Source organism: Sceloporus occidentalis, unplaced genomic scaffold, assembly GCF_023333645.1.
Source record: "Sceloporus occidentalis isolate IW3139 unplaced genomic scaffold, rSceOcc1.0.p SCAF_1, whole genome shotgun sequence".
In the NCBI taxonomy this organism is placed as follows: Eukaryota; Metazoa; Chordata; class Lepidosauria; order Squamata; family Phrynosomatidae; genus Sceloporus; species Sceloporus occidentalis.
Window position 1 is genome coordinate 208,501,085 of NW_028316981.1, and position 25,211 is coordinate 208,526,295.

General features: G+C 39.4%; 1 protein-coding gene across 2 annotated transcripts in view; it reads left to right on the forward strand.

Annotated features, from left to right (window-relative positions):
* The window catches only part of DGKQ (diacylglycerol kinase theta), an 87,066-nt gene that overhangs the window by 24,727 nt on the left and 37,128 nt on the right, over positions 1–25,211 (forward strand). For both annotated transcript variants that reach the window (XM_089488707.1, XM_089488708.1), the window contains exons 3-6: positions 19,041–19,140; positions 20,523–20,608; positions 21,531–21,656; positions 23,709–23,862. In XM_089488707.1, the coding sequence (XP_089344833.1) occupies positions 19,041–19,140; positions 20,523–20,608; positions 21,531–21,656; positions 23,709–23,862 (466 nt within the window). The remainder of the gene's footprint in view (positions 1–19,040; positions 19,141–20,522; positions 20,609–21,530; positions 21,657–23,708; positions 23,863–25,211) is intronic.

Sequence of the window (25,211 nt, forward strand, 5' to 3'; positions counted from 1 at the left end):
TCCAGAAAGTGTGTCATTGTTACTGCTGTACAGACTTGAATTTATATTTGTTGGTATTGTTCTGATTGCACTTTTAATGGCTTGTTGTTCTATTCTTGCTATAGCCGTCAAGGTTTGCTTCTTTTTTATTGTTTTATTTATGAACAGTATTTTTATCTTGACCTTCCTTCAGAGTGGCAAATGAACCCATCCTTTGTCACTTTAAAGTTAGGTGGGCTGACAGTCTCAGGAGAGGCCAGAGTTCAGTGGCATAGGGCATGACCTGAATGCAGAAGATTGCAGATCCTCCAACCTGCTATTTTACATCTTTTTTCTTTAAAATCAGATCATGAGGATGCTAAGAGTAGATCAGTCTTCTCGAAGTGATGCCATCTGTACATGTTGGATTACAATACAGTGGGTCCTTGGTACCCAGTGGGCTTTGGTTCCAGGACCCCCTGTGGATACCAAAAACCATGAATACTCAAGTCCCATTATATACGATGCTATAGTAAAATGGTGTAAGCTAGTGTGGCATAGTGGTTTAAATGTTGGACTGTGACTCTGGAGACAAGGGTTTGAATCCTGACTGGTTCATGAAACCCACTGGGTGACCTTGGTCCAGTCACATGCTTTCAGCCTCAGGGGAAGGCAGTGGTAAACCTCCTCTGAACAAATCTTGTCAAGAAAGCCCCATGATAGGTCGCCTTAGGATAACAATAAACTGGAAACAACTTGAAGACACATAACAACAAACAGAAGTAAAATTGAATCCTTTATATAAAATGGTCAAATTGAGGTTTGATTTTTGGAATTAAAAATATATATATATTTTCAAGCTGTGGATGGTTGAATCCATGGATTTCAACAGAGTTACATTGCTCTCTGGCACCACCAATTTAGCTGATCCACACGTAAGCATGAACTATTTAGTTGCCACCAGATACATATTCACGTCCACTGGTGAGGTGTCCTTACCAGCCTCCCTAAATGTTCTAGGATCAAGTGTACCTTTTGTTTCTGTTGTGAGTACATATTATAAGACATTTCAATTTCCACATATTGCCATGTATGTGCATAGCATTGTTATGGCTGACTTTGAATATAAAATAGTCTAAATACCCTAACAGGCATCAGATCTTCTCTGATTTTGAAGGGAAGTAGGGTCAGTTCTGGTTAATACTTGGGTGGGAGAACATCAACGAATACCAGTTGCCATAGGCTATATTTCAAAGAAAGGGAAAGCCAGAACTATATCTGAGTATGCCTTGCCTACTTATGGAGGCACCATAAGTTAACAGGCAACTTGATGACAAATACACACACATATAAAATGTAAATGCAACCTATGCCCTTGACTGGAGGAAAGTGTTTGGTGTCTCACTGCTGCTGTTACGCAAGTTTTTGCATTTTCCCTACTTGCATAAGGAAATTGAATATTTTCATGGCTTGATTCAAATTTCTCAAATTGGAAACATGAAATTTATCCCTCAAAGATAGCATTGTTAGCCCTCTGACATCAAAGGAACTAAAAATCCGTTCTGTTAGAATGTTATCTCATAGTGATTGAAGTTCCTTCAGTCCCATTGTAGGAAGAACTGGAGTCCATCTGCAAGAACATTAATCACTGAAGTTGAATTCTATAGTGATGCAGTGGCCTTTCTCCCCACTGCTGGTACAGCCAAGCAAGAATAGCCTCCCAAAGATTTAAACTGAGGGAGACTATTCTGCTGAATACTCTTCTGGGGGAGGAAAAACCTTGGGGGCAAGCAGGACTCATTAATTGCAGCACTGCTACACATTCCCTCTTCTCTCACCATCCATGTTTTAAGTTTTGTGTTTCTCATGAAAGGTGTAGTGTATTGGTCACGTAGCAGCAGCCGCTTAATATCCTAGCATTGCCCCAGGTACAGCATTGCTCAAAGGCCGGGTGGTCAACTCTAGAAGGCTAAGGGGCCACAGTAGTTCCCTAGGAGACCTTGGAGGATTGCACCTGCTCCGTGTGTGTGTGTGTGTGTGTGTATACACATACACACACATATATATATACATATACATGTGTGTATACAGTATATGTATACATACACATAGCTAGATAGACAGATAGGTAAATAAATACATAATACATACATGTGTATGCGTCTATACCCTACACCGTCGAGAGAACATTTTCCAGCATTTCAGGGCAAAGCTTTTTAAAAAGAATATTGCAAAAAATATTTGTGACCCCCATAGAGTGCTTTTGGGGGCATTCTGGAGCAAAAATTTATCCCCCCAAATATAATCCCTATGGCACCCACATACTTTGCCCATCCTTTTTCTAAGGTATTTGGGGAAGTGGCCACCTAATTAAATATTCTCTAGCTTCAGATGGAGAGGTGTATATGTGTCTGTGTGTTGGGCAGGGGAGAGAATGAGAGTGAGAACTGTCTCAAGAAATCCCTCTTCTTTGGATTTTTTCCTCATTGCTTCTTGGTGTCTGTCTCCTTGCCTGATACAGAGAATAGACCCAGAAACAAAGAATGCATAAAGAAATTGTGAAACTCACCTCTGGTCCTTGAGTTCTGTTTGAATTCTGAATTAGATAAGAGTGGTTTGAAGGTAAACTAGCATCTTTGTAAAGTGGAAATCACAGAGTTGCAAGTATTGAGCAGTTCTGGTCAAATTGCTTTAGATAGTGAAGGACAGAGGATAGCAGTATACATAGTTTAAAGATCAGGAGTTCATATGTTGCTTTAGTGCAAAAGCCAGAGAGCAATTCTGTTGCATAGTTAGTTGAAATAAATACATTAGACAGAAGAATCGTTTGATTTGGTATGTACAGTATTGGCTATTCATCCTTAATACTAGACTCATGGGACAGAAATAAAACTAGATCTCCCACTATGTGCTTTTAAAGACCTTTGTAGGTGCCACAGACTGAATCAGGGCCGTGCAGAGTGATTTTAAAGCCTTCCTTTGTTGTTGTGTGCCTTCAAAGCATTTCCAATTTATGGCGATCCTAAGGCAAATCTATCATGGAGTTTTCTTGGCAAGCTTTGTTCAGAGGAGGTTTGCCATTGCCTTCTCCCAAGTCTGTGAGTATGTGACTTGCCCAAGGTCACCCAGTGGGTTTCATGGCTGAGCTGGGAACTGAACCCTGGTCTCCAGGATTGTAGTCCAACATTCAAACCAGTATGCCACACTGGCCCTCTAAAGCTTCCAACCCATGCTGTAAAGTCTTCCTACCCATGCTGTTTTAACAATGAGAAATCAGTTCTTTCCCCCCAGTGCTACTTTAGTTCTTAGGAACCCAGCTCTTCTTTAGGCCTTAGATTCTTTAGCTAACAAACCCCTATGAAATTTAGGGGTTACTATAAGTTGATAGGCAACTTGAAGGTGTGCAGGCACACACACACACAGATCTGTATTCTCTACCCTTGACAGAGTTAAATGGTGGCTTAAGAGGAAGTCTGTCTTGATAGTAACCATGATTTGTGCTAAACAGATTTAACACTAACCAGTGGTTAAAGGAAGAGAAGAACATTGCAAAGGCAGGGGGAACGACTACAGTATATGATTTCCAGTGGCTGGTTCATGATGAGCAAACCATGGTTTGCGCAAGAGAGCCAGTGTTACTTCTTCAGTCACACACGCATGTGGACTCACATGCATACATGTATATCCAACAAACTTTGAAATAAAATGATGTTTTGAAAATATGTTGTTTGTGCATAGCAGGCTGTGTGCTTTACTTCAACAAAGCAGCCAAATTAGCTTACTGACAAGATTATGAAGCAATAACACAGCTTTATTTGACCGTAAATGTTTATAGAGAGATGAAGGTTTGATTAGTATACCAATCCCCTAGTGCTAAACTGTCAGGCTGTTCCTAATAGCAGTGCTTGATAGAGAGAAAGACAAAAGCAATGGATTACAGCTCACCAAACAAGATAGTAGGGAAATTGTGAGGCAGGGCTTAGAAGCTACATGCCAAGTTTTGTTTTGTTATTTGATGGCACAGGGTGGGCTACACCATGGGTAAATTTAGAACGAAAGGAAAAGATGGTCAGAGGAGGGGAAAACAAATTATTTCACTTCCTAGTTGGTTGCATTTCCTTATTGATGGAGAGTACAAGCTTCCCTCTGCTCTGTTGGATTTTTGTTATGAATAAAAAATGGAGCAATCTCTGACTGCCCAGGCCATTTGAAGCGTCAGGCTTTCAAGGAACAGTTCCTAATATATCCCAAGATGGTTCTGAAGTAATAAGTGGTAAGAGGGAGGCTAGATGGTTCGCTTAGACATTATTCGATATTCTGATTGCTGGCCCAACCTAAGGTGCTCTTGTTGGAAACAGATTATGTACCCATTTCAGGCTGATTTTGGGCTGTAGTGTGATAATGAAACAGTTTTAGTTGCTGTAACCAACAACCTCCTCCAGGTGAAAGGTGGAGATTGCTACCCTGCAGACCATGCTGGGTCTCTCAGTGGCTGTTGATTCTGTTGATCATGGTATCCTATTGACCTGCTTTGTCAGATGCATTGCAGTATTTCCATTCTTATTTATGGAGTGGTTCCAGAGAGAGAAACTGGGGAACTCCTGTTTAGCTTACAGCTATTAAGCTTTGGGGTGCTATAGGTTTACATCCTATCTTGCATGCTGTTTAATACAGTATTTACGTGAAGTTGCTGAGTTTCAATATAACTTTTGGAGTTGAGTGCTCTCAATATTCTTTAATTTGTGGTTGACATCAGTGGGATAGTGCAAGTGCTGGCCCAGTTCCAGAATGCTGTAGTGGGTTGAATGAGGAGTACTGATGTGAAGCTGAATCCCAATAGGAGGGAGGCATCACTTGTTCTTGAGTCTAGGAATTGGGTAAACAGCCTGGGTAGGTTGCACTCCCCTTGAAGAAGAACAGGTAGGCAGCTTGGTCATAGTCCTAGATCCCTGTTACTGAAGGCTGAAGTGGATGCTGTAGCTTGGAGTGCTGGACCACTATCTACAGTCTTCCCTAGCAAGGGATAACCTAGCTATGATAGTTCAAGCACTTCTACTGCACTGCAGTGTACTCTGTATGGGACTGTTCTTGAAGATGATTCAAAAAGCTTCAGCTAATGCAAAATGCACTGGCTAGATTTCTGACAGTAATGACTTACAGAAACCTTATGACAAAGTTTTAAAGGAACTGCACTGACCTCTGGTGTGAATTCCTAATGCTAGTGATGACATTTAAAGCCTTAAGTGGCTTAAGACCTCAAGGAATGAGGGAACACCTCTCCCCATCTATCCTTAACCAATATTGATGTCTATTAGTGATCTCCTTTGCCTGAGTTCTCCAGCTGTGAAACCCCTCTCCATGGAGAACCAGTTGGTGGTGACACTGGTTTCAGTACCAGGTGGAAACATGGTTCTTTACTAAAGACTTTGGGGGTATAATGATTTTGTCCAAATGTGTCAAGATTTGCACAATTTTACATTGTATTTACTTGATAAATAGATATGTTTTTAGACTGTTTAAATAATGCCTTAATTTTAAAATATTTTAAACATTGTTTTGGGCTGTTCATTTAAAATATCTTGATTTTATGCTGCCCCATTTATGAGATGTTATGATACAGGGTAGAATTTAAATATTTTGATAGATAAAAAAATAAATAGGAACTTGGAGTCAAATGTCCCTATTTAACTCCCAAACCCCTATTGTGGGACCAAGTATAGGTGTCTTGTATTTTGCTTGAGATCCAGAACAACCTCATCACAATATCCTATTCTCAGCTTTCCTACTGGATGAATTTGCATTGGACTTAGATTCAGCACAACATAAGTGATCCTCCTTTTCTACCTTCGCTCTTTTGCTTAGGTAGAGATTCCTACAATTCCAACAGACCTAAAAAAAGTCAGAAACCCCAGGTTTATAGTTACATAAGAACCAGGGCATCCCACACAGTAATAATAATAATGAGCTGATAGTGAGATTGGGCTGTGCCATGAATGGGATGCTGACTGTGAAGCTAGAGTTATTATTTCACCAGTAGGTGAAGCTCTGGAAATGAAGTGAATTTTACAGAGATTATTAGTTACTTGACTGAATTAAAGCAAACTCATTATTACAAAAGCCATGCTTCTGAAAGACAGTTAAATAGAAAAAGAAACATAAGTGATGTCATGAGGAATTCCAAGGTGGGGCTCTAACCTGCTGATCTATCATGGGTTGATGATACTTTTTGTTATGTGCCTTTAAATAATTTATGACTCACTACAACCCTAAGGTAAGCCTAATATGGAGTTATCTTGGCAGGATTTGTTCAGAGGGGTTTGCCCTTACCTTCCTCTGACGCTCAGAGAGTCTGACCTGATAGACTCGCCTAGTCAGTTTCCGTGGCTGAGTGGGGGATTCAAAACCTGGTCTCCCAGTGTCCTAGTCCAACACTCAGACCACTAAGCCATGCTGGCTCTCTAAAGATGGTTACATTGGTCCCATACAGACAGGCCAAAATAAAGCTGCTTTGGGTCACTTTGGAGATATGCTGTTTAAATGATGCATGCGTCCTAAGAGTCCGGAAGCCGCACCAAAGCCATGATCCAGTCCTGAGGACTGGAGCACAGTTTTGGTGCAGCTTTTGGAACTCTTAGTACACATGCATCATTTAAACAGCATACCTCCAAAGTGACCTCAAGCAGCTTTATTTTGACTTGTCTGTATGGGGCCATTGACCAGTTTAACAATGCTTTTATTAGTTGCTTAACTGGAGTGACAACAGATTGGTTAGCAGAGCACTTGCACTTAGCCAGGGTTTCCACATGTCACTTACTGAAATAGGGCAACTGTTTGGATTGAGTCATAGTAGGGACTGTACAGTACACTGAACAACTAATTACACAATAGTCAAGCCCTATGATCAAGATCTGCTTCTTGCAAGCTGCCATGGATTTCCTGCACACACAGTTTTTCTCTGAGCAGTACTACATATTAGACAAGGCATTAAGATGATGCCAAAAAAAGTGTGAAATATAAACTACACTTGAGCAAAAGTCATCAGGGCTTGAAGTGCTCATTTACAGCCCTGACTCTACCTTCTAGGGCACAGAATGAAAAGGAGAAGATATAGTTTCCTTGCAGCAATGAATATTTATAGAATCATAGAACTTAAAGGGGACACAAGGGCCATCTAGTTCTACTCTCTGCCATGCAGCAATATACAGCTAAAACGCTCCTGAAAGTTACCCATCCAACTTCCATTTGAAGACCTCCAAAGATGGAGAGCCTCCACCCTCTGAAGTAGTCTATTCCACTGTCCAGTTCTGTGGTGAGTTGCTGTATATTGACATCAATTGCTCCAGGCTCAAAGAGAAAGGATGTGAAACTGGATGTCTCTACCTCACATGTTGTACTAAAATGACAACCTTGCCTCTGAAGAAACTTGACAAGAAAACCCTGTGATAAGTTTGCCTTCTTACACTCACCATAAGGCAGTAGAAATGACTTGAAGGCACACAACATGCACATACACATATACCATCCATAATTCACTTGAAAGTCATGTTCAGATACAGTCGTCCCTCTGTATCCACAGATTCTTTATCTATGGATTCAAGCATTCATAACTTGAAAATATTCCCTGAAAATATAAATTCCAAAACCCAAACCTTGATGTTGCTATTTTATACAAGGGATGCCATTTCACTGTGCCACTTGAGTATCCATGAATTTTGGTATCCATGAGGAGTCCTGGAACCAAACCTAAACAAACAAACAAACAAACCACAGCTGATACGAAGGCCCCACTGTATGGCTTCAGTTTTTTTAAATGCATCTGTATTAACTATGATGCTTATTGACGTTATAGCCAATTGGAATTGGGAGATATTTTTGTGTGTTATATTCCTGCTGTGATTTAATTCTACTTTCTGTGTTAAAACTGTAACTGCACAAATATTTTCTTTGCATTGGATTTCCCGTCATTTGTTGCTGTTGCACAGAGTGTTTGTGATTTCTGTGCTGAAGCTCAGAAACACTTTCCTTTTTCAGCAAGTATAAGCAACCCCTTCTAGTGCATGGCTTTTGGGACTTTGACATGACCAGGTGTCAGGGAATGTTCAACTGCTGCTGTTAATGGCAGATGGCCTGCTGAGTTGCCAAGTTAATCTTCAGCTGCACAAAAGCAGCCAGATGGGAATGTCTGTTCTGTGTGTTGGCTTCATAAAGCAAATATTCAACTTGGCTCTAAGTTTAAAAAAAATACCCACAGGCTTAATGACAGTTTATTCTATGTATGGAAAGCTTTTATTATTGTCCCCTATTCTCCTTGCTAACTATACAAAGTGCCTATTTATGGAAAGCTCTAATATATGAAGGGATGTTCAAGATTTGTCCCTGCTGGATTCTTAGAACAAGCTAATGCTGAGGGGGAAAATAAATGGCATATTTCTAAATAAAATAAAATCCAGTGCAGGGTAGGAAATCTGGCAAAGAGCTTCATCTGACCTTTTTGTTTGATCTTAAGTGAAACTGGATTATCTCTCTGCCTTTGCTGAAAATGTCACACTTAAACAGGACGTGGAATTCAAGGTCAAGTAAAGTCTCATGAACTCAGAAGGATGGCATGAGTCAGATAAGGTTTATGTCGACAACTTTCAAAGACTGAGTTACAGAGTTTGTGTACTGTGACTAATCTTCGTTGCTTGGGCTTGCTTAGTCCATGATGTTTAAGAACATTTTCTGTGAAAATCCTCTAATATCTAGTTGGCTGTACCTATTCTTGTTCTAACAAATGGTTCTGCTCAGGAAGTTCTGCTTTTTCTGTTCTGCAGAACTCGAAAGCTTGTTCACCACTTTGTGGCATATAGTGCCTTGCAAAAGTCTTCACATTTACTTTTAATTGTGTTGCAACCTGGAAATGAAATGGATTTAGTTTACAGTGTTATCACTTGGTGTACGCAAGATGAAGGTGCAAAATAGTTTTATTGGGACATAAGTAAAGAAAATGAAGACAAACCAATACTTTTTGATTACATAAGTATTCATCTGCCCAAGTCATTGCTCGACAGAAGCACTATTGGCAACATTTACAGTTGTGAGTCTTCTTGGGTAAGTCTCTTGTTAGCTTTACACGTGAACTGACATTTTCATATATCATTGGCATATATATGTCTATTCCTGGCTTCCACTCCATCAAATGTATCTGAGGAAGTTTTAGTCTACAAAAGTTCCTGCTACCAATTTCTTTCCGTTAGTCTCAAAGGTGCTACAAGATCTCTACGTACTGATTCTACATACTAACACGGCTATATCTTTGATTTCTACATTCAGATCTTGTCATTTTTGCTCATTGTTCTTGGCAAAATTGCTGCAGTTTATTAACTTAGAAGGGACTGTTGCCAGTCTTGCCACTGTCTTACAATCATATTGAGGTCTGTGCTTTGCCTGGCACATTCTAAAACATTCATGTTTCTGTGAAGTTGAAGGCTTTCATGGCCGGCATTCATAGTTTTTTGTGGGTTTTTCAGGCTATGTGGCCATGTTCTAGAAGAGTTTATTCCTGATGTTTCGCCATCATCTGTGGTTGGCATCTTCAGAGATGGGAACTTTCTTACCCTGCTTTCATGATTATCTGTTTAGCATTCATAGGTTATGTTTCTAATATTGTATTTAGGTTGGTGTATACCCCCACTCTACTCTCGAAAAACTTAACAATTTAAAATGATTGTTTAAAACACAGCAATAAAATTAGGACAATTCTTTATATGACCATTGAGACACAGTGGTCTGGAATGAAGGACAACAAAGTAGAATAAGCTCTGCTTTGGAGAATACAAGATACTAAGACTTTTCTGATGAAATAGAATTCCTCTGAATGAACAGGCTTTACTCAAGGGTCGCATGGCTGGTTTTTTCATGCTAGTACAGGAAATAGAAACACAGGCGCCATACAGACAGGCCAAAATAAAGCTGCTTCGGGTCACTTTGGAGGTATGCTGTTTAAATGATGCATGTGTCCTAAGAGTCCAGAAGCCATGCCAAAGCCATGTTCCAATCCTAAGGATTGGATGCAGCCTTGGCACAGCTTCCGGCCTCTTAAGATGCATGTGTTGTTTAAACAGCATACCTCCAAAGTGACCTGAAGCAGCTTTATTTTGGCCTGTCTGTATGGGGCCACAGATTATATGCTGACATCTGGTAAAATGGGTGATGAAGTGGCCATCCTTACAGGCTCTTGAAAACAAGGTGCCTGGAACAAAATCTCAGTCTTAAAACATGGGGGATACTTCTATGAGCACACATTTACAATTATCCTGGTCTCCTGGCAACTTGTCTATTTGTTAAAATATGACAACTGGATTCCATAGCCATTTTTTAATCTCTGGATTTTGTGGTGTGTGTGTGTGTGTGTGTGTGTGTGTGTGTGTGTGTGTCTATGGGCTTTCAGTTGCCTGGTCACTTATGGTGACTATTGATTTCATAAGGTTTTTAAGGCAAGGAATACAGAACCCACAGCACCTGGTATTCATTGGTGGTCTCCCATCCAAGCAGTAACCAGGGCTGACCTTGCTAACCTTCCAAGATCAGTTGGAATCTGGCTCCCTTGTTTTGTTTTTACCTCTGAAAATATTTCCTCAAAGCTGTGTCTTGCAGAGTTTTGACTAATACAGCCTTCATTTAAAATTGGGGGTGGAAATTGTTTAGCTTTCTATATATTGTTAGTGTAGTCCCCACCATTCATTACCATTGCCTGTGCTGGCTAGAATGATTAATAAAATATTTAAGAGAAGGCTTTTGCATACTTCAAAATAATTTTTAAAAACCTACATAAGAGGAAGACTTTTGCGTAAGGCTATATGCAGTGATTCCCAAACTTTGGTTCTCTTGATGTTTTGGACTTCAACTCCCAGAAGCCCTAGCAAGCTTGGCCAACAGTCAGGAATTCTGGGCAGTGAAGTCCAAAACATCCGTAACACCAAGGTTTGGGAACCACTGATGTACAATATCAGGTCAGTACCATTCTTGGCCTTAGTATCCCTTTCTCCATTCTTTTTATGAAAAGGAGTGTGTTATGTCTGCTTGATGCTGTGGATAACTAATGGAGACAAAATAATTTTATCTGTTTTACTAATGTTGATGATTTCTTCTGTTTTTATTGTTTTTTACCTGATTCTCAAACTGGCAAGACCAGAAAGGTTTCTTATAACTCAGGTGTTCCATACCATTCAAGATATTTATAACAGTTTAAAAAATGTAATTATATTCTGAATAAATTATAATTTTAATATAGTAAATATGGCAATGTTATACTAAGCCAAGTTATATATAATATGTTGTTGTTGTGTGTCTTCAAGTCGTTTCTGACTTATATTGAATCTATCACGTGATTTTCTTGGCCATATTTATTCAGAGGGAGTTTTCCTTTACCTTTCTCTGAAGCGGAGAGAGAGTGACTTGTCTCGATGAACCAGTGGGTTTTCATGGTTGTGCAGGGAATTGAACCCTGGACTTCAGAGCTCAAACGAATGTTCAAAGCTCTAAACCACACTGGCTCTCATATAATGCATATTGTAACTCTAAAGGAACGTAGTGACTTTTAATCTGTAAAGGTGCTGTTGCATTTTTCGATTTTTGAAATGTGAAATTCTTGTTTTTTTCCAGACAAACCCTTAAATCACCCCCCATGCCTTCAAAAAACCTTTTATGATATTTTTAACAAGCTTACAGAAAGGTTTCAAGATTTTAGATATTATAATTATTTTACATTTGTAAACTGCCTGGGATAGCCAGCGTGGCATAGCGGTTCGAGTGTTGGACTGCAGCTCTGGAGACCAGGGCTCAGTTCCCAGCTTGGTCATGAAAACCCACTGGGTCACCTTGGGCAAGTCACATGCTCTCAGCTTCAGGGGAAAGCAGTGGCAAACCTCCTCTGAACAATCTTGCTCATGATAGGCCTTAGGGTTGGCACAAATTGGAAATTGACTCTCTCACCCGGAAGGCACACCAGGAAGGTGCACAACAACAACAGCAGCAGCAGTGTGGATTTTCAACAACAGTGCTGATTTTCTTCAACGTTGTATTTTACTCACTTGAAAGTTATGATAACTCCTGAAATACCTTAATCAGATAATTTAAAAGATCAAGATAAAACATTTCAATCTTCATATACACAACAAGTGCATTTTTTGTTTCTTTCATTAATTGACCATCCTTTAATTAAAACTATAACAGTTTCAGAAGTCTCTGGCCCCCTTCCCTGTGTCTAGTTTTCAATTGTCATGAAATAATACTATATTGTAAGTTGGTTGGGATTTCCCCCCACTCACTTGCAAACGGCAGGTGGTTAATGGAGGGGGAAGATGCTATTTGAATTTCTGAGTCCAAAACCACAACAGAATTTCTATTAAGACCTTTATCTAGTTAAATAGTTTAACTCAATTTGTTTTGCAGCAGCTTCTCATTACATCTAGGCTGGGTGCTGATGAACAAATTATTTGCTGTAAACAGCCTGAGCACAATCCTCTTTTCAAGCTAGGTTTGCATTGCTAATGATGCTGACCTCAATGGATTTACTTGTTTTGGTCGATATTGGAGAAAAGTCTCTGCTTTGAAACTGTTTAATCTGTAAAATGACGTATGACAGTGTTAATTCTTTTCTAGAAATTAAGATCTCTCACCAGGAAGCAGTTCCTAAATCCCAGTTTGTAGGGTGTTCAGTGTGATTATTCAGTGCAGGCTGAAACGTGCTCTGGATATACTCATAGATAACTTGTTTAATATTTCACACCGTCTGGAAAATACATACCAGCATTGAATGTAGTGCTTTTCCAGATGAGCCCTGGATCCACTTAGGCCATGGACCAAATGTTGCTTTTTAAGGGAAATTGTTCAGCTTCTTGGGTGACTTTTGTGTCATGATGAATGCTTTTCAGCAGTCTTTGGCTAGGTGTATTGTTTTTGTTTCCGCAGTCTTGCATGTCATTATTCCAAGTCTATCAGTGTAATGAAAGCTTGCGTAGCAAAGGGAAACCCCTACCAGACTTAAACAGGAAGCATAACTGTTGAAGATAGCTGGAAATAGAATAGGCATCCTTGTGCTACAAATAGCTATTAATGCTTTCATTCTCTAGAGCGAAGCCATTTGTTTTGTTTATCATACTGTGCTCCTATTTTTTTTAAGCAGCTCTCTTTTTGTGAAAACCGTGGTGTTTTAAGGTTCACATTTTCAGTATTCATCAGTTGTACTTTGTTACTAAAAACAGAGTTTAATGTTGCAGCCCCCTGTTTCATGTTGTGTTTGCCTCACTGACTCTTAATATTTGCAGGAGTAATCCCCACCCATCCACACTCTTAGGAGCCCCTGTGGACGCAGTTCTCAACCACATTAAGGTGTTAAGAGTTTCACCCTCACTCCGCATGTGCTAATCCCTTTCCTTTCTTTTTTAATTAGCAGAAATTTACCATGTTATACGAACCTTTTAAATAGTGTTGACCTCTTAATTGTGGTCAGCAGAAACCAGAGCGCAAAAGTAACACATAACAAGTGTTATGCAACTTGTTAGTTTTTGCAGTAAGGAAGATGTTAGTTCCCCCCTCCCCATTTATAACATCAACACTAAGGTGCTATATTTGAGGATAGTGAATATTTTTTTAAAAATGAGCTAATAACATGTGGTTAATGTGTTACTCACCCACCCCAGCACTAACAAATACAGTATAAAAACACTACACACACAGGTGTGTATGTGTGTGGAAACAAATGCCTCTGTACTCCTTGTGTCTGCACCTCAGGAGGAAAAGAGACTGAGAACATTAGACCCATTCTCAAAATACTTAATGATGGTTTAGCATTATGGCAGAACCAGCCCTTGCATGTGTTTCTAAAAACCATAACAATCTCTTAAAAACTCATAGTATGGTTATATTGGTTGATCTCTAGACCTCATAGCTGGGGTGAAGGTTGTATTTAAAAAGAAGAGAAAGAAGGGGAAGAGGAAGAAATAGTAATAGAGTAGTTGCTGCGGTTGGAAGTAAAACTGATTATTAATGCGGAACAAAGTAAAACCCCATTGTTTACTATTGTGTATGTATATGTCCAGGCCTAAATACCCTAAAGGTGCCAGATCCCATCTGGACTTGGACTTTGGGTCAGCCCTTGGTATCAGCTGAGGTTTGGTATTCCCTCCCCCCCCCCCCCCCCATACCAAAACCCATGGATTCTCAAGTCCTATTAAATACAATGCCATAGTAAAATAGTGTCCTTTATATAAAATGGTAAAAACAAGGTTTGCTGTTTGGGAATTTATATGTTTTTAAAATATTTTCAAGCCATGGGTAGTGGAATCCATGGGTACAGAATCCATGGATATGGAGGACTGGAGGCTGCCAGCAAATACCAGCTGCTGTAGGCTATATTTCAGAGGAAGGAACTGGCAAAACCATCTCTGAGTTTCCTTGCGTAAGAAAACCCTATGAAATTCATGGAGTCTCCATGAGTGGACAAGAGACTTAATGCACACTCACAATCACACATACATGTATATATTCAGTGTGTTAAGGGCTCTTAGGTAGTAACTTTAAAAGCATTGCATCTTTTTCAGACTGATTTCAGGGGCTCTATACAGATTACATTCTAGAAAACGGTTTCAATAATAAATGAGAAACAAACATTATATTGCTTTGTGATGGTAATTTGTGGCATCAAAACACAATTAATGCAGCTACTTGTACATGGTACCCATTAATGACAGGAAAAATAGGGGCTTTATTGAGGCGGTATGAGCTATCAGTTTGCTTAATATCCTCTGTGATGAAGATGTGAGTAATAGGGACAGGATAGGATTTGATAGAATATGAAACTGCAACTCTCCCCCCACTTTCTGAAACAACACACACACACACAAACACACAAGCTCACAAGCTATTGCAGTACATCTGTTTTCTTGAAACCCATTTTTTTCATCTACATAGGGGGAGGCAAGGGAAGTGACATTCTTGCGTGATTTTTTAATTGAAAAGGGAAATAACTCAGTAGAAACTGCGTCATTCGATAACATAAAGAAGGGAGAACATGTCTTTTGAAATGCTTGTGCAACAGAGAAAGTTTTTATGCCTGGGTTACCGAGTCAGAAGTGGCTGGCACCTGGCCATCCTTATCTTTAATGGTGATATTATGCTGTCTAAAATTGGAACACCAGGTTTCTTTATTTCTCTTCAGCAATTTATCCATTAAAAAAAGAATCAAAACTGCTGTATAGATTGTTGATTATGTCTACCTGATATAGTATACAGGTATAGTTTTCCTTTCTTAGGGGCAGAGTCGCATATCTTGCTGGCGTGGGTATTGAATTTCATTTAATGTTCCTGTCTTAGATTGAATCACATCCTTTTGAAGGAGATCACTTTCTTTGCATGGGATGCAAGGGTTTTTTTTAAAAAAAATTCTCTTCTGTATTTTGTACACATCTATAAGACATTGCTGTTATTTTCACTGTTAAAAAAATCAAAACACTGGTTGAACATATAAATCATTGGGGCCATTGCTGTGTACCAGCAAGCACAGCCTTTTCAGAAGAACCTAGTTGGTAATATGAGAAGAAAGGAGGACTTAGCCAAGACGTGCAGCACATGTAACTCCCCAGTCATTGTTGGGCTCCAACTCCCATCAGCCACAGTCAGTATGGCCAGTATCAGAGCAATGATGAGGGCTAGAGTCCAGTCAAATCTGAAAGCTTGCAGGGTTGCTGTACCTGGCATTGCCAAAGGTACCTAGTCTACTGGGAAAGAGGCATGTGGAATCATAGAATCATAGAGCTGGAAGAAATCACAAGGACCATCAACTCCAACCTCCTGCCATGCAGGAATACACAATCAAATCAATAAAATTAGGTGGAATTACCTAATTTTTAAAAATCCTCTACCTCAAACATAGATGAGTGAAGGCAAATTTATTTTGATCTTTTAAGATCCCTCCACACCACTCATTTGCCTGTATTTCAACAGCTGCCTTCACCATTTGTGATTGCTACTTCAATGTGTAATCTAAAAAGTCTCCTTTTTGCTACTACTGGAGTGACACTATCCTTTTGCTACCATAATTGTCCAGTGTCTATATCTGAACTTTTAAAAACCTTTATCCTGGATAGGAATGCTGCTGGCTGTGGTCCAATAGGTGCCTTAAGGAGATAGACAAGGATGTCAGCATAGTAATAGTAACTATTTGTACTTCCTATAGATGATGGAATACTTTTTCTAAACATGGGTTGCCTTCTGTTGTTTGACACCAGCAGATTAACTTTGTGAGTTTATTTCTTTGAAAAGCTATGTGTTAGTGGCTATCACTCATCCAGTGGCAAAGAGTTGAATAAGTTAATTATGCTGTGTAAGGAACTACATGTTTTGCACTGGCACTAACAGTACCAGGTGTACTTGTAGAATAAGTGCTGCCACTCCTTCCAGTATAAGTCAATTGTTTCTAGTCTGTCTGTAACTGCTTACTTTAGTTTACCTGCTCTTATTCATATACTTTCACCCATGATCCTGGCTTTGTTTGCTGGGCTCTGTACCGTCACTGTAGATTGTTACTACTCTTTTGCTGTTTCTCTGGGCCGTAAATAACCAGTGGCTACTGCTAGCTGAGAGGCTTCTAGAAGCTGTAGTCCAAAAAAGTAACTTTCCCCCAGGCCTGAATAGTAATATTTTGGCAGCCCCTTCTAACACTACATAATTAATGCATTAATAATCTACATCTTGCCATCAGAAGTGATAATGCTTTTGTGCTCATTGACGTTGGATTGAGTTGACTATATCAATGGATTAACTAATATAAAGACAAAACACTTACTGTTTGTGTATTATCCCTGCCTTGCTTGTTGATGCTATTGTTATTGTCTGATGTTGGATATTTTATTGTTTTTAGCTGTTTGTAATTGAACTTTGATGTATACACTTTGTGCTTTTATTTAGTCTGTAACCCCGCTTCGATCCACTGGGAGAGGCGGGGAAGCATAAATAAAATATTATTATTATTATTATTATTATTATTAACAATACATGTCAATAACAGTAAGCTTTGCAGTATGCAAAAGGTTTTGTAGCACTTTTGAGACTGCATCCGCACTTCAGAAATAATCCAGTTTGACACTGTTTTAACTGCCGCGACTCAGTACTATGGAATACTGGGATTTGTAGTTTGTTGTGGCACCAGAACTCTCTGACAGAAAGCTAAATGTCTCACAAATGTACAATTCCCAAAATTCCATAGCATTGAGCTATGGCAGTTAAAGTGGTGTCAAACGAATTATTTCTGCAGTTCAGATGCAGCCTAACTGAGGGAAAGAGGTTGTAGCATAAGCTTCCATAGACTTGGTCTACTTTCTCAGCTGCATTTATGAAAGCAGTCTACGAAAACTCAGTCTACAAATTGTTTTGCTCAGTTGGCCTCAAAAGTGCTACAAGACCCCTTTGCATACTGATATTTTAGGCTAACACAGCTGTGTCTCTGAAGTAAACCTTGCAATAACTCTCCAAAGTAGCCAAGCTCTATAAGACATCTTCTTGTTGCTGAAAAGATTCAGATGAAAGACCAGTGTTTGTATTAGTGTGTTTGAGGCAGGCTATGGTCCTAGAGTGGGAAACTCTTGGAGGCCAGGGGGTGAATAAACCTCCCAGGGGACCTTGGAGGATTGCACCTGTGCCGCACCCCTTCCCTGAAAGAAAAATCATTTGCTGCTCTGAAATGCTCCCAAATAGTCTTTATGGGATATAAGGGGCTTATTTGCCATGTTTTTGCCCCCTTCCAGGCTGTCATAAACCCAGGAGAGGTCTGTACAGAGCATGGCAGAAATGCCCCCACACCACTACAGGATGTGTGTTGCAACCTTGTGGGCAGAAACAGGGCATTTGGGGGGCCCTGGGAGCTACAAAAACAAACCTAGGGGCTGCATGTTGCCCATGGGCCATAGTTTGCCAACCCTGGTGTAGAATAGTTCACTGTGGTCCTTAATCTAGTCACACATACCCCTCACTTCCCTGAAGCCATAGGCTCTCATAAGGGAGATGGAGCATGATTGAAACAAGGGAGGAGATGGGGATCTCTGTGGTCAGCTTTAATGGGAACCACTGCCCTAAAGGCACAAGAAGTCGTCTGACCTTGGAAGTTAAGAAGGGTCAGCCCTGGTTAATACTTGGATGAGAGACTACCAACGGATACCAGGGACTATAGGTTCTATTTTAGAGGAAGGACCTGACAAATCACTTGCCTAGGAAAACTCTATGGAATTCATGGGGCCATCATAAGTCAACAATTGACTTGAAGGTACATACACACATACTGTGCCAACTTTGTTCTGCTCCCTTGAGATCCTTACACTGGAAAAGAGGGAGTGGAATACATGGAGCTGGTCCTGAGGGGGCTGAAGTACAGCGGACCCTTGGTATCTGGTGTGGTTTGGTTCCAGGACCCCCTGTGGATACCCAAACCCATGGATGTTCATGTCTCATTTAATACGATGGCATAGTAAAATGGTGTGTCTTATATAAAATGGCAAAATCAAGGTTTGCTTTTTGGAATTTATTTATTTGAATATTTTCAAGCTGTGGATGGTTGAATCTATGGATAAAAACTCCATGGATATGGAGAGCCAACAGTACTGGTTGGAAATGCTTCACTTGGGCATGGCTACACAATATGATATCATCCAGCCTTTGGGGAGTAGGGGAAGGTGAACCAGCTTGCCCAAGTCCTTCTCACCCCTTTTTAGTGATCTCAAAGTGGGGTAATGATTTGAAATCAGTGACTCTACAGTGCTTTTCCACAGCTTTCACCAAGCTGCATGTTCATGACTACTGTGTAATTTGCAAGTGAAAGATATCAGATGGAGATGTGTTTCACTTCTGTACTTGTATGTTGTATATGCACAATTGAGAATGAGACAGTGAGTCTGATTGGGTATTGACTGAATACACAAAAGTTAAAATCCCCCCCAATTTTTCCTTTCCTTTCTTTTCCTTTCCTTTTGATTGCCTACTTAATTTTATACGGCACCTGTAGATTTTCAGAGTTTACTATACAGTGAAATCTTTTTTTACACCTTGTACAGGTTCCAGTTGCACATTGCTTAGGACCTCCGGGACATTATAAAAGAAAATTCTGTGCTGTGTGCAGGAAACCATTAGAGTCTCCAGCATTTCATTGTGAAGGTATGGCTGAGATATAATGGATCATACTCCTACCTACATAACCTAATTCTGATCTTTACTGGTAGCCACACTGCTGCTGGTGTGATTTTATGGGGCAATGGCTAGTATTTTGGGAGGATATACACAGATTTACTTGACAGAAGAAAGTCTTGCTGGGGGAAAAAAGAGGCAGTCTTTTGGGTTCCTTTCTCCCAGATTATTCTTGCCCCAAATTCCCCCTGTTGCCTGTGCGCTCTCTTCAGCAACAATGGTGGCTGCCTTCCCATGTGATCCCTGTTCATTGCCTGCACTGATGCTGAGGTCACAAGGGACCCACCTATGTTTTTGACGCTGGGTGACTCATTCTGGCCTCAGAGCAACTCGTGCCCACAGTGGTGGTGCTTCCTCACAGGGACTGTGTGGGAAGGCAGTTACCCTTTATTGCTGTAGAAGGAGCTGGTAATGGAGGAGGGGGAACGTGCAGAAAAAGGTATGTTTTTAAAATGTGGGCTAAGGGGAGGAAAGACCCAACTGAGTGTGGGTGTACTGAAGACAGTCCACACTTGATTTGGGGTTTTGACCCTGCACCATGTAGTGAGCCCAAGAGAAATCAAACTAAATAACCCATGTAGACAAGGCCTTGAAGAAATTCTTTGTCCTCTCCTTAGTCCCCAAGAGTTATCAGTGATTTTTGATTGAGTGCTTATTATTTGTTGAGAGGATAAGAAAGGTGGTTTCAGAAGTTAACTTTCGAGATAAAATTCTAATATAGGTTCACATACATCTTATTTCTGCAGGGCCAGGCCATTGTTCAAGTGCATCTAAGCCACCATATGGGCTTTGACTAATAGTGGTTCTCCCAAAGTCTTTCCCAGAAATTTTCCTCTGAGAATCTTCAGGAAAACCTACAGCCCGCAGTAGGACTCTTTTATGTGAAGGGTGTGTTTTCTGCAACGTAGGACCAAATTAGCTTGGGCACAACACATGCAATCAGCAGCTGAATTGATTTTTAAAAAGTGTGAACAGAGACAGAGGCTATTCAGTCTAGTTCAGGAAACTGGCAGGAGAGGAAGGTTTTCTAAAAACTTTAGTCCCTGATGCAGTCAGAAACCCAGTTCAGCCCCCCTGTATCTACTGCTTTTCAAAATCCAATTTACATAGTTGCTAAGTGTGTGAATTGTATAAATTCTAGTTTAGCCCTGCATTATGTTCCTTTATACCTAAGTTGTATTCCTCTTGATCTACACCTGAATCTGGGTTTTGAATACTATATTTATAGATACATACATTATTTTCCTTATTATAATAGTGAGATATTTTGGGAGTAAAGGTTAAAACAAGATAAACAGAGATAAAACTCAATGCAAAATGAATGATCTGAGTCCTCCTTATTTTCCTTCCAGTGTGTGAGTTACATGTACATACAGATTGTGCCCCGTTTGCTTGCAGTGACTGCCGTCAGTGCCATCAAGATGGTCATCAGGATCATGTGAGTACAGTATTTTTGTTTGTTTGTTTAAAGAATGAAGGGTAAATTTATTTGGAGACGTTTAAATCCTTAAGTCTGAAGCTGGGAATGGGTAGATTCTAACCTCACTTTCGTATGCTGGTTGGATTTCATTGGAGGACATGAGAAAGTGACATCATTAAGTCCTTGGCCAAGAAGGAATTGGAGCTATTCCACCTGGAGCTTTGATTGCTTCTTGACCCCATCTTTGTGCTGGGTAATGGTAAAGCAGTCTTTGCTGCTGGATTACAGGAGCTTCTGGAAGCACTAGCTGAAAGATAGTGCTTTTGATTTCCCCATCTTTATCAGCATGGGGAAGAAGAACTCAGCCAAGTGCTCTTAGCTGGGCCTGAAAGCACCATCTCAATACATCAGGCTGAACTCATTATCTCCCATCTCACATTGCATACCCAGTAGTGGATAGACATATGGAGATAATAAGGCAGAACTTCTGGGATGGATTTGGGGCATCTGTGGGCTCCTGGCCCAGGGGTTTCCCTCCTGTGTTCTAAGGCTAAGCTTCTGTCATTGTGCTTATAATATATAAAAGTGTGTGTTTTCATAATTTTTGAGAGCTTCTACACTCATATATCAAATATAGCTACTGTTAACTACAGTCAACCTGCCATATTCATGGATTCTGCATCCATAGAGTTAGCCCTTCATTGCTTGAAAATATTATTCCCAAAAGCACACCTTGATTTTGCCATTTTACATAAGGGATACCATTTTACTACCCCACTATATATAATGGGACTTAAGCATCCACGAATTTTGGTATCCATGGGGGGTGGGCTGGAACCAAACCAGCAGATACCAAGAGCCCACTATATTTCACAAATATGTGATTACAACCTCACAGTACATTTTTGGAAGTAATTTATTTGTTTGTGCTGCTTAACAGGATACATACCATCATCACTGGAGAGAGGGAAATCTTCCTTCAGGTGCACGTTGTAAAGTCTGCAAGAAAACATGTGGCTCTTCAGAGGTGCTCTCGGGTATGAGATGTGAATGGTGTGGTGTTTTGGTATGTACACATTTCATAATTTCCAAATTTGATGCTTTGATTTAATGCTTTTAATTAGGATAATCAAGGCAATGTACACTAAAACTCCCAAGGAAGACCATGGGGATATATTTTATGTTAAACACAACAAAAATACTGAAATATACCTCAGGCAGTGCAACATTGCATTTATTTTTGAAAGCCTAAAAGAGTCACTTAGGTTCAAAATACACTGCAGAAATAATCCAGTTTGACACCTCTTTAACTGCCCTGGCTCAGTGTTGGGAATCCTGGGAACTGTAGTTTATTGTGACACCAGAGCTCTCTGACAGAGAAGGCTAAATGTCTAATAAAACTACAGTTCCCAGAATTCCCAAAATTCACAAATTAGAGCTGTAGATTTTGTAAAATACTGTAAAAATACAGTTTTTTTGTTTCTGAGCTACAACATTAGACTAGTAATTGGTAGTAATATAGAATTTACTTTTTCAGCAATGTCTTCATGTACTCAGGTTTAGACTATTATTTTTGCTTGCTTGGTGTGCAGCAGTTTTCTCTCTTGTGCATGCTATCTCACTCTCCAGAGAGGGTGAGAAAGAGAGAAAGATCATAGCAACATATGAATATGTCAGCTCGTGTCCCATTAGACTGACTGGCAGAAGATCTCCAAGGTTTCCATTGAAAGTGTTTTAGTCTTAGTAACCAAGATTATTTATCTGGATGGAAGTGGCCAGAAGTTGAACTTGGGACCCCCTACATGAAAGTGGCGTGTTTTGCCTTTTAGCTCATTTTCTTTCCTGTATGTTTTTATCTAAAATATTTGCATACAGGTATGTTTAGGACCAATTTAGAACATCAGTGGCAGACCTGTCCCTTTATATATGCATTTGTTCCAGCTGTATATGAAATGTATGAAAGATGTAGATGTGTTTTTAAAAAGCAAAAGAGATATGCCACTAATCTGTATGCTGGTGTTTGATTATTACACTCTGCCTCCGCTTTTCTTTTAGTTGGACATACTTCCAGTGTTTGAGCCTAGCATAGAGAAGCATCAGTGTTCCTCACTTGCTCAACCTCTTTACTCTTAAGAGCAGACCTTGGTGAGCACTTCAACTAAATTAGGTTTGCACATAATCTAGCAAAGTCAGGAATAACAAGGAAAAAAGTATTTTGTACTATAGAGACACAGAAGATCAGAGGGCATTTTAGCTAGTATTTTATCATCCTTAGTAAAGCAGTAAAAGCGAAGAGTAATGACAACCAGTAGCAGTGCTTCCATAATTCTAATATATTATTTTTGCTACTCATTAAATTTTATTAGTTGAAGGACTGTCTTCTTAGGCAGCTTTTTTAAATGAAAAAATGAGATCAATAACTTTCTACAGAGAGGTGAAAGTTGGCATTTGTGCTTCCTTTGAAAATAGGAAGAAAAACCAGTTGGAAGTATTTTTAAAGTGATAAACTAGAATGTCTGAAATATAGCTAGTATAGTAGAGGCTTAGCACAACTAGTGAACCTGAATCCTGTATATGGATTCATTTCACTATGAACCACTGGTCCATGTATATGTTTCTTTGTATATCTTCTCTCCTTTGAAATTAAATTCTCAGGTTTGTGTGGATTTCCCTGATCTCATATAGGAAGTTTGTATTTGGGGAAATCTGATTTCTGATGGTATTGTTCTTATTAAGGGGCACAAAATAATTATGAAATGTTCGTAAGTATATATGAAATAAAATGGCTTTAAAAAGAAGCATGAGATCCTAATTTTTCTCTCATCCGTCTTGTTTACCATCTCGTATGCACTTTCACAAGTATAGATCAGCTGTGGGGATTATCTAAAGTTGTTGGATTGCAGCTCCCAGTATCCATCACATTGACTGTGCTAGTTGATTTGCCAGGAATTGCATCTCGGAAGCCTGAACAATTCCCATCCCTGATATAGATTCATTAAAATGCTGAAACTTAATTGGGTGATCAATTGCTGTCTTGAATTAAAATGACGCAACTCTAATACACACAAAATAAAATTAGACGTGACTTTACAAGAACTTGATTCTTTGTTTTTTATAGGCTCATGCTGCTTGCTATGTGATTGTACCTCCAGAATGTACATTTGGAAGGCTAAGAAGCATGATTCTTCCTCCAAACTGTGTGCACTTATATTCTCGCAACTTCAGCAAAATGCACTGTTTTCGAATATCAGAAAGCTTACAAACAGAAACAGGTAAAATTCTAAATAGATAAACTTGTTTAATTACCAATTTAGTGGATTTTTTATTACTATTAATAGCAGAAATGTTTTATTGTCCAAAACATCTTCATTTTTAACTAAATAAGAATGGGAGTAGAGAACACGTAGTCCTACATCCTCATTCAGGTTTCCCACACTTCTGACAATTTGATTGCAGCCAATATGAGAATAAGTGATTTTCTGAAGCCTGGAGTATCTTTATTAAAGATACTATAGGCATAAAAAGGTAAGATCCAAGAGGATGTGTCAAATTTGAAATGCGAAGATACACTCTTTACATTTTGAAAATGTGACTGCTGTACATAGTGCATATGTACAGCAGGATTGATAGCTTCACATTAGATTTTAAACATTTTTAGAAAGTAACTAATTTTTCATTGAATAGCTGAAATTAAAGGATTGGTCTCTTTTGCAGGATATGGTAAAAGGTTGGTTACTTTTTATACTTAACTGAGAAGCTTGTAACAATGTAACAGTAAAGACTATAGACTTTTAGTATGTATCTCTTATCTTCATGTCATGGAAAAGCTTCCATAATGGTTAAACTGCTCATTTTTTCATCCTGTATTTCATTTGCTTTTTCTATACTGAAAAGACAGTTGAATTTCAAGAAAAATATTTTACTGCCACCTAGAGTACATCTCTCTCTCTCTCTCTCTCCAAGTACATACATGTCATCCAAATTGCCTATGACGATGTATCTGTCATCACTTAGGTACATAAATATATACATAGGTCTGTCATTGGTTAACTAGTCAGGATGACTAAATATAATCTACATTTTAAGACACATTATTGAGAACAAAGAACAGGAGGCGATCATCACCATCAGCCTTCATATGCTTCTGTTTTGTAAGCTTCCAGAGGCTTTCTGAAGCGTGTTTCAGTCGATTGTACTGCTAGTGTTAATGAGTTTTTGAGATCATGATCCATAGAATGGAGCCATGACAGTTAAAGCGGTGTCAAACTGCATTAATTCTGCAGTGTGACAGTAGCCCAAGTTCAGTCATTGTCATTTAACCTGCAGAAGTTAGGCATGATGATTTCTACATCTATTCAGGATGGCACATGTGCTTTGTTTCTACCCTGAAACATTTTTTTTTGTACTAAAGCCTCCATTATCAGCATTTCTGTAAGACGTACCTGGTGTTTTGTTCATACATGAAACGATTGTTTTGTCTTAATATATATTTCTAGCGTTTGCATATATATTGTTATTTAAAGAAAAGATAACTGCATTTCAGGCTTGTATTCTCTCTTGGCCTTCAGTTTTGAGATTCACATTGGTGAAACAATGACAATGCCTTGTTTGTGAATTTGCT